The 10152-nt window shown below is 38.0% G+C and overlaps 1 protein-coding gene across 1 annotated transcript; it reads right to left on the bottom strand.

Annotated features, from left to right (window-relative positions):
* Positions 1-358: 358 nt before the first annotated feature.
* On the bottom strand, positions 359-7090 carry LOC6583718 (protein mab-21). Its single transcript, XM_002009347.4, has 2 exons — positions 5875-7090; positions 359-1346 (listed from the first exon to the last, which is right to left on the bottom strand). The coding sequence occupies exons 1-2, from the start codon at positions 6620-6622 to the stop codon at positions 997-999; spliced, it is 1098 nt and encodes a 365-aa protein (XP_002009383.1). The 5' UTR covers positions 6623-7090; the 3' UTR covers positions 359-996.
* Positions 7091-10152: the final 3062 nt, after the last annotated feature.

The raw sequence follows: 10152 nt of genomic DNA on the forward strand, positions 1-10152 counted from the left end.
TAGACACTGTACTAAATCGACAATATGCTGTTATCGTTAGTCACTTACTATGTTAAGCAGCTGTTAAAGTAGGATATGTGATATAGTAGTAGAATTGCCAGAATAAAACTTTTACTTATCATGTTATATTTTGTAGGTTATGCTATATTTGTGCACGGTTAACTTTTTAATGTTAGTAAACTGTTAACCGACTGTTATCTGTTAAGCTGAAAAGAACCAACAAGTAAAACTCAATTGTGATTTGTTGAAAAAAAAACTTAATTTTTTTATTGACTAAACTCACAAGAAAAGCGAAAAACACAAATAAATAATTTATAAAACAAAAAAAAATTATATATATATTTATACATATATATATAGGTTTATATATATATAGTTCTGCTGTTTTCAACTCTTGTTTACTAAATTGTCTCTTAGCTTAGACTAATTTCCTTTAGCTAATTTTAATTGCCGCCTGGCAAAATGTTTATGCAGAAAAAAAAAAAAAACTATAGACTATATATATATATAGTTGATATAAGTACTTGGGCTTGTGCGTATTTCTTGCTTTTATTATTTGTATTAAATATGAACTATGTAGGTATACATGTATATATATATATAGGCTTGTGTATATCAATTAAATATAGGAAACTCTTTAAGCGGCGTATACTTTTCGAAAGCACCTAAGAACTAAACAACTTAGTATTCTATGAAAATATCAAATAGTATTTGGGTTAAAATTTTTCAAATTATGAGCGTTAGCCCCCATCTAAGCCCTAGCCCCCGCTTAACTACCAACTAATTGTGTGTGCTTGGGCCACCCTGCGATGCGCCTTTTGTGTGTGTGTTTTTTTTTTTAATCTCATTTCCCAACAAAAAACAAAAAAATAATAATTATTATTACTATAGAATTAAACTGAGCACTGAAAGAGAACAAAAACTAAAGAAAATCTAAAAATTCACGAAAGAGGGAAATTTCAATGTTACGATCATCTCACAAAGATCTTGGCATCCCTACAACTCCTCCAGGCAGCGCACATTGGTGAGCATGATGCGGGTCAGGCGCCAGACCTGCTTCGCAGCATTCTCGAGGGCGCCCGGAGACTTGCCCTTGAAGAGATCCATGTTGGGCAGGAAATAGTGGGGACAGCGACGGCACTGCAGGCAGGATATCAGCTGCAGGAATATCCCATTGATTCGATCCGCAATGCAGTTCTCCTCCCACTCCATTTCCCTCGGATGCTTCTCGCATTCGTAGAGCAGCAACGTTTTCAGATGATACGACGTCACGGGATTGCCGGGCAGATCCAGATGACGATCACGTAATGTCTTCAATATGCTAAGGCAGCGACGGCGACTGGCACCTGAAATGCAGAGAAATATCATTTAAATAAATAAAATTAATGATAATTTATAAAACATTCCAAATAAGCTATCGAACTATGGATACAGAGAGAGAGAGAGAGAGAGAGATAGAGGGAGAGAGGGAGAAAGAAAGAGAGAGAAAAAGGTCTCAATCTATATAGATCTTAAATTCGCTTTTTCATTAACACAAAATTTGTTCAGTCAAAAATTTATCGTCTTATACGATATATTATATATTTGTCTTCCACTTTAACATTCACTTTAACCGCCTGTTACACGTTATATACTGATATATACTATATATACATAAATATTATACTTTATATACTACTTTTTTTCACCTTTCATATTTAACATGTACTTTATCTGCCTGTCAAATGCTATTTTATGGCGGCATCCAGCTTTTTTAACTTGACTGTCACATAAAATGTAACAAGCAGTCACGTTTTTGACATTTAGATACAAGTGAGCGTTGCCACCTAGCCATAAATTGAATCGCAACGCACAGTAAGTTTGAATTGATAATCGATATGGTTTTCTATAAATATTATTTGTACAATTTCATAATACCCCAAGTGTAGATATTGTTTGTCATTGATTATTTCGACCATGCTCATGCCCAATTAGTCATTTGAATGGCACTCAAGTGTCGAAAAAGTGTGAAATGTAGGAAAACATATTACGAAATTTGATAACTACGCTGACTAATCGGTTTCGCTCAAAATTTGTATTTAATTTGCTGATAATTGACAGTACGTATATCGTAAGAAAGGCCCCCAAAACAATCAGTTTACAGGCCGGCTCCAGGTTCAGGTCTTCGGATATTTTGTGAACCGATTTTGATTGATCAACCCACACAACGTTTGGGACGTCAAACAGCACATAAATCATGGACTTCGAGTGTTAAAATTACTAATCTCAAACGGTGCCCGATAATCATATATTGGGTGCGTTGATATGATGTCTACCCATGGGCTCTACACGCTAACTGGGACTAAAATAGTATGTTTGCTCCATAGCTGGGAGTACTTGAAATTTTATAATAGAGTTCCGCTTAAACTTCTTATGAAAAAAAAGTTTATGGTCGATTTGAATTACTCTGGACTATTTGAAAGGGCAAACTCTAATTTAAGGTGAGAGTTATCGATAACCGATTGTAGTGAGTTCAATTCACAATTGATTTGTTTTCCAAAGATTGATTAACTACAAAATTAAGGGAATTTCGCACAGGCTGATTATCGATAACAATAATTATTTATGGAGTCAATGATTTTATTTCAAATTATCACTGCGAGTTTATATTTTGAATGAAGTTGGACACAATTTAGATACAATCAGAAATAGGGGGAAAACAATGGATAATAACGAACAAATTTGGATAAAGTTTACATGGAAAACAATCGGTGCATAATAATTCACATTAATTTCATGCTAAATACGAGATAGGAAGAAGTTTCATTAATGCGAAATAAAGAAGCTGATAAAACAAATTTTATTATAGTCGATACCCGAAAACAATATAGATATTGAGAAAAAAAAAAAAAAAAAAAAACAAACAACGAAAATAAATAAGCACAAGATCAGATATATTCGCACGTATCTATAAGATTAGGAGCAAGCGGTACACGATAACGATATACAATTGAATAATATTGAATACTAATAGATCAGCGCTTCATTAATATACTATAGAAATGCGCAGACTGATCAAAGCATGAATAAAACAAAGACGCATCGAATGTGACAATGGAAATCTGATAAGTGTGACAGCAAGCGTAATCGATAGACGATAGGCGATAACGATATTGTAATGGATACAGTCGCATTGACAGTTAGTCGAGGGGCACGATCGCTGGCTGCTAAAGAAGAATCAAGCAATTATTATGCGACAGCCAGCATTAAATTAAATGTCAAGTCGCTCGACTAGCATCCAAGAGACACGATTCCAAGATTCCAAGATGCGAAGTCTCGAAGATCGGTGATCGAGAGAGATCGTTGAGAGGGCGCATAAAATCAAATGTGAGGGCTTGAGATTTGATTTCGATTTGGGTCTTTGGCTAAGTTTTTATCTTCTTTCATATTTTATTTCGCTTCTTCTTTTTTTGTTTTCGCTTTGTCGTCTCTGGTGGCTTTAAAGGTTTTTTTTTTTTTTTTGTTTTAGCTTTTTATTTTTTGTATTTGTATTTCGCTTGGCTGGCTTCTTGAGACCGGGCCGGCGCACCGTTGTTTTTATTTATTTGTTGACTTTATCTAATCGCCGAGATTTAAAATATTTATAAAATCGTTTAGAAATTTATTTATGGCTCGGTCACTGTTGGCATTTGTTGATATCGAGCCGAAAACCCGTTTCTCCGCCGCCTTATACCGATCGACTTCAGCCCAACTTCGTTTATCTGACTCAGATCAGCGTGGATTTGTGCGCGTGGAGACATCAGCCGGAAAGGCGGCCAAAGGTGGCTTATCCAATAAATAGTGCTCGGCCTAGTCCACACACAGATTTATGATCGCTGCCCATCATGGAGGCCGTATCTCATTGCTTATCGCGCTTCGATAAACGGATGCGTTTTGCTCCGCCGGGCCACAGACGATCGGTTGCCTAAACGTTTTTCTCCCTTCGCAGTCTAACTTAATGGAAATTGATTGGGAATCGATAAACTGAATAGAAATAGAAGCTGATCGTCTATATCGTATGTATTACTAATTAGCTGGCATTTTTTATAGCTCAACTAGACACTTCACAGATACTTAGAGTCGCATAAAAGTTGAGTCTGATTCGATCGTGTCTCGTGATGATCAATAGTCTCGCACCTAACTAAATCTTTTTAATTGCTGCGATGATTAGATTAGGCAAGTGTTAACTGATCTCTGACCAGTGAAGCACCTGTAAAAACTTTAATTACCTTCGTTTATGATCAATTAAGTTACTAACTGCTCTTTAAAAGAAACATCTCTACCATGATCAGTGGAGATATTCACAGTCTTCAATCTGATCATGTTTGGCTTTTGTCAAGGAAAGCCGTTAGACTAGTCCTCAGTGCGATCGGTCGAGGATTAGATGCAGTCATTGAATTGATCAACTGATCACAAGATCTTCACGTTGATCACAGGTTCAACAGAGCTCGGCGATCAGAGCTAATCGAATGCAGTTTGATGAGAGTCCAGCTTATCGAATGGATCTTGTCGCTAGCCGTCGCAGCGCACACATACACACACATCTGTATATATATATCTTGATAGCTGATTTGATTTACAAGCAATTATATGAAAACTACAGTCGCTGATTTGTTCGAAATAAATCAATTAAATTTAAGTGTGTCGCTGATTATAATCACATTGACGGGGAGCTAGCTGCTGTTGAAGATCGGTGGGGGGTGGTGAGGGGAGCCAGGTAGCCAGGCAGTTGCTCGATTTTCTTCATTTGAAATTTACTATCGGCTATCATTTATTATTCGTATTTTTTTTTTGGTTTAACTCGATTTGAGACGTTTTTGTTTGTTTGTTTATTTTTGTTGACTTTTGGAACGTACGAACGTACTCTGACACTGACGAAAACTAAAATCATATTTATTTTCCAGTATGTTTGTAAGAGAAGAAGACGAATTATTTTTATAAAACAAAATCAAAAGCTGCAAAATTGAATGATCTTCTGAAGTCGCATTATAATCAAATTTCAGTTTGAAGTAAGCAAATTTGTTTTCTTCGATAACAAAACGAAGCTCAAATGCAGATATGGGAATCACGAAACAATTTGTTTTATCTGATAATTAAATCAAACTATTGTAGTAGTTGGAGATCTAGATAAATAAAAGCTTTGAATACTTTTGGTATAGACATTCTATTTAGTTATGTGCAGCTTTATAACAATATTATTTAAAGTATCTCTAAATAATTCTCAAAATATATAATTTATCTATTAAAATTATATACCTGAACTATTTAAGTCACCCATGCAGTATTAGATCTCTGAAGGCAACTCAATCTATTGTACTATCTTCTATGTAATATACAAATATTATATGCTTTTACTAACATTTTTATCTATTTATACTCTAATACTGTTTGCTATATGTAAACTACTTCATTATACGAAATAAATACTACATACATACATGTATAGGATATTTAAAAAATATAATAATAATTTTTAAAATAAGTAATCCCCCAATACATTTTCCTCTATATGTGAGCTACTTCAAGGATCTATGTATATGGTAACAGAACTCGTTTCCATATATAGTATATAAAATACTATAATACTATAATATACACTCTACAAAAGATCCATATATACATGGGTTTTGCTTTTGGAATGTATTCCCATGTTTTACCTATCTATTGGGCATCTCAAGTCTCTATTACAATGAGTGGAATACTTATATACATGGTATATATATTCTGTAACTATTATATGTAGTAATCCATTAAATATCCCATGCTAAGCATCTTCACTGTCTGGGTGAGCTCTCAATTAAAATTAGCTTTGCATGCCGTCGGCGAATTTGATTTGCTTCGCAGTTGAGCACTCACCTTGCAATAGCCGATTCTCGGCGTCCGTAAAGCTGAGCACCCAGGCATCGCCCTCCATGGCGGAGTTCTTGCCCTGGAGTGCGATGCACTCCTTGGAAAGCATATCGAAGCCCTCAGTCTTAACCTCTGCTACAATGTTGGGATGCGGCCAGGGTATGCCGGGCAGCGGCCAGTGCGACGCCGATCGCGGCCAGAGGCCGGCGCACTTGAAGGCGGGCGTAATTTGGACAATGATCCGCTCCCTGATCCGCAGCTTCACCTCCGTGGTGTCGGCGATCATTTTGACAATGTCGCGATAGGCGCACTTGTCGCACGCCTGCGCCACCAGCGTCTGGAATCTGGAGCGTATCTTGCGCGCCGACAGATAGCCGGACGCTGTGATGAACTCCACCCACAGCGACATGGAGCGTTTGCGTCCGTCGCTCAGCTTCAGCACCGCACAGCCGGGCAGAGTGCCGTCGTCCACAAAGTTGAGGACGCCCATCTGATTGAGGTAGATGATGATTTCGAACTCTGTGGGTGAGATCACTTCCAGGCCCTCGAAACGGCCGTTGTAGTCGTTCAGCGATGAGATGAAGCGCGGCTCCTGCACCTCCACCTCCTTGAGGACGTCCTGGACGATGCGGCATACCTCCTGGATCTGCTTGTGTATCTGCGCCTTGCGCACCTGCACCCGATCCGCGCAATATTTGTTCATTTGATAAACCATCTTGGACTGTGCCGCGATCATGTCCGACGGCACCAGCATTATTGACCCGGGCGACGACGTCGTGGTGCTTACTCTTAACTCTTTCTAGATATATATGCACGAGTATATATCCGCATATATATGTATGATCCGTATAAGTATTTGTATTAGGAACTGTTGTTTAGAGATATCTTAGCTTGTTTGAGAACAGTTTTAACATGGTTTTAGCATTTGCTTCAAATTCACTTATCGCTTATCCAATTTGTTTGATTCTCTTAGGCACAGCACACAAAAAAATTGATAACAAAATGCAATTGTTTGGGTGTGTGGAACGTTGCGAACGCTGGCGACGGCGTTTCGTTACTGTCGCGTTTTCACCACAATTCAAGTCACTGTTTTGCATTGAGTTTCGCACGCGTCGCAGTCGCAGTCGCTGTCACGGTCGCAGTCACAGTTGCAGTCACAGTCGCACTCAACTCGTGTCGCGTGTACTCGCGCCATCAACTCCAAGACATTGACTGATTTCGTATGGCGTGCACGCCGCAAGAAAAGTATCTTTGGCAGCCACAGTCGCAGCCGCGGTCGCGGCCGCAGTCGCCGTCGCAGCGCTGCCCAGTCTCCATCTCGTCGAACTCCCCAATGAGTAGCAGCACTGGCAGCAGCAGCGAGTGCGAGTGCGAGCGAAACAGCGATAGCCCTGACATAGCCCGTTTGGCTTTTGCCCACCACACTCCATCTCGCTCTGGCACGCTCTCTCACTCTCTAACCACACCTGAAGCAGCGAGAGCATGCGTAATGGCTGAGCAGCAAACTCTGTCGGCGCAAACCAGTGTGAGTGTGCCTGTGTGCATGTGTGTGTGAGTACGCTTGCCTTTGTGCTGGTTTCTTGTGTTTGTTTAATGCTCTTTTGATTGTTTGTTTGTTTAATAATGCGCTATAATGGCGACCACACTGCATTGGGAGCGCGAGAGCGAGCTGCCAAGAGAGCGCCTGGCTGTTAGCTTTAGCTGATATGCTTTTGCAATTATACTTTCACTCTTTGCAACCACAACAACCCCGTAAATGCATTCCCTTCTATATAGCCCATCATTTCCATTTGCTTCTGTTGCGGCCGCCGCCGACGTCGCCGGCGGTTGACTCCGCCTCTTTTTTGCGCTCACACAAGCACACAGAGAGTGGCAGAGCGAGAGAGCAAGCGCAAGAGAGAGGCAGCCGGCATATGCGGCGCTCACACAGATAAGCACCAATACACAGAGCCAGCGTTGTTGCTATTGTCCACACTTGGGGTTGGCCTGTGGGTGTAGTTCTTTTCTCACTCCCTCTCTCTTGTTCTTTCGTTTTTCTTCATTCTTTGTGGACTGTAGGCATTGTAAAAGTAGTTGTTGACTGCTATTCGCATTACAGTTAAATAAATAACATAAACAGCGCTCCAACAGTGGCCATTAACATGCGTGATTTATGTTAAGATGTCTGCGCGCGAATCTCGCAACGTAAATACAAAAGCAACTCTCTTAGCTTAGCGGACATACCAAATGAGCTGCAACTGTAATTATACTAGTTACACTCTGATGTTAAAGAACAAATCTTTAGAAACTAATTGCGCTGTTATTTATAACTTGTTATTGCCACAAAATAAGCTTAGAAAATAACAAAGTAACAAGGAAGTTATGTTAGTTAAGTTGGCATAGCTTTTGTTGTTTGATATTATAATATTTATATTTGTACGCGCATACATACATATGTATGTATGTGTATAATATATGATAATTATTAAATAATATGTACATGTTTTAATGCAATTAACATTGCTTACACAAAGAGAGTAATTTCACAATTTATATCACCTTTTTCATTCGATTCTACTAACATAACATTGTATAAGTAGTATTTTTATTAGACTTGTGTTACTTAATCACTTGATTTGTTATATGTATAGGTATGTTATATATACAAAATAAAATATATATATAATAATCATATAGAATACAATAATTAGAATATGATTTAAGTATTTTAGCTTATTACCATAGTAGAACAAATCTTTCAAATTTTGAAAAATATTTTAAGTATTATATAAATTTTGTATTGTGCCTTTGCTGCAATTGTATATAGGAATACCTAAGGGTGCCTATTACATTTTGGGCCTAAAAATCAACCTTTATTTATTTATCTCAATCAACTTATAAAAAAGTGTAATTAATATAAAACTAAAAGTGTAATAAATATAATAAATTAATAAATTTGTAAAACTACAATTATATATTAAAACAAGTAAGAGGACTCTAGTCGAGACTGCTCGACTAGGAGATACCCTAAACCCTCTAATCTGATATTCACTCTGCACTTCTTTTCGGCACACATACATACACACGCACGTATTAGAACGCGCTCTGCTAACTGCGCAGTAAGCAGCGACTGCGCTTGGGCTGCGCTGTAGTGTGGGCAACATTATAAGAATTTCTTTGTTGAATAATTTAATTTCTAGACGTACAATCTTAATGAAACTTTCAGAACATAATCATAATGTTCAAATGTATGTACATTCCAAAGCACAAGTCTCTAGTACTTGAAATACGTCTTTTACAAAGGTGAGGGTGAGGGGGTGGATATAAGGGTGGGGGGAAAATTACAACAAAAATCGAAATTATATAAAATATATATAAGTCTACATTTAAAATTTGGAAGCTCTAGCTCTAAAGGTGTAGGAGATATAATTAAATAACTAGCATTCGATAAGGTTTTTGATCGATAATAAAATATCGGGAGTAGTTATCGATATTTAAAGAAAAACTTGATATGCGCGTGATATACACGGACCTAGGAAAAAAAATTTCAAGTCTCTAGCTCTTATATCTTCTGAAATCGACGCGTTCATACATACGGACGGACGGACGGACGGACGGACAGACAGACGGACAGGGCCAAATCGACTTAGCTCGTCGCCCTGATCAAGAATATATATACTTTGTGGGGTCTGCCACGCCTCCTTCTGCCTGTTACATACTTTTAACAAAACCATTATACCCTGATTTCCCATTTTCAATGGGTTCAGGGTATAATTATGTTATGTTAAAATAATACATAAAATTCCAAACAATCTTTATATATTATTTAATCTTTATATATTATATTTATTAATGAATATATCCGAATAATAAACTAAGCAATAAACTAAGCATAAACTGAGTAGCAGCTGCCTATAGATTCCTTAAATATGCACACATAGAGTTAAGCGTAACTGTAGTAAAAATCGATGCTTTGTTGCATAGCCAAGACATCCTCTCAAGTTCCGTACAACTTCTTTATATATAACATAATTTCCTTTTTTTTTTCGTACGCCCATTAATGCACATCTAATGTGATTAATGGACGCTTAACACGAGCTGCCAGTCAGAGAGTGGGCGTAGAGAGAGACAGAGAGGGAGAGAGAAAGGCAGAGCGACAGAGCGACAGAGGGGAAGAGCGGGGGCTTGGCTAGCTGGTGTCATATCTAGCTTTTAATGCGCAGAGTCTGGCAACATTAAGTTCCACTTTAAGAGAGTGGCAAACAAATTATTATGTATAATTCAGTTAAGAACTGTGTGCCGGAA

Source organism: Drosophila mojavensis, unplaced genomic scaffold, assembly GCF_018153725.1.
Source record: "Drosophila mojavensis isolate 15081-1352.22 unplaced genomic scaffold, ASM1815372v1 contig_136, whole genome shotgun sequence".
NCBI classification, from domain to species: Eukaryota; Metazoa; Arthropoda; class Insecta; order Diptera; family Drosophilidae; genus Drosophila; species Drosophila mojavensis.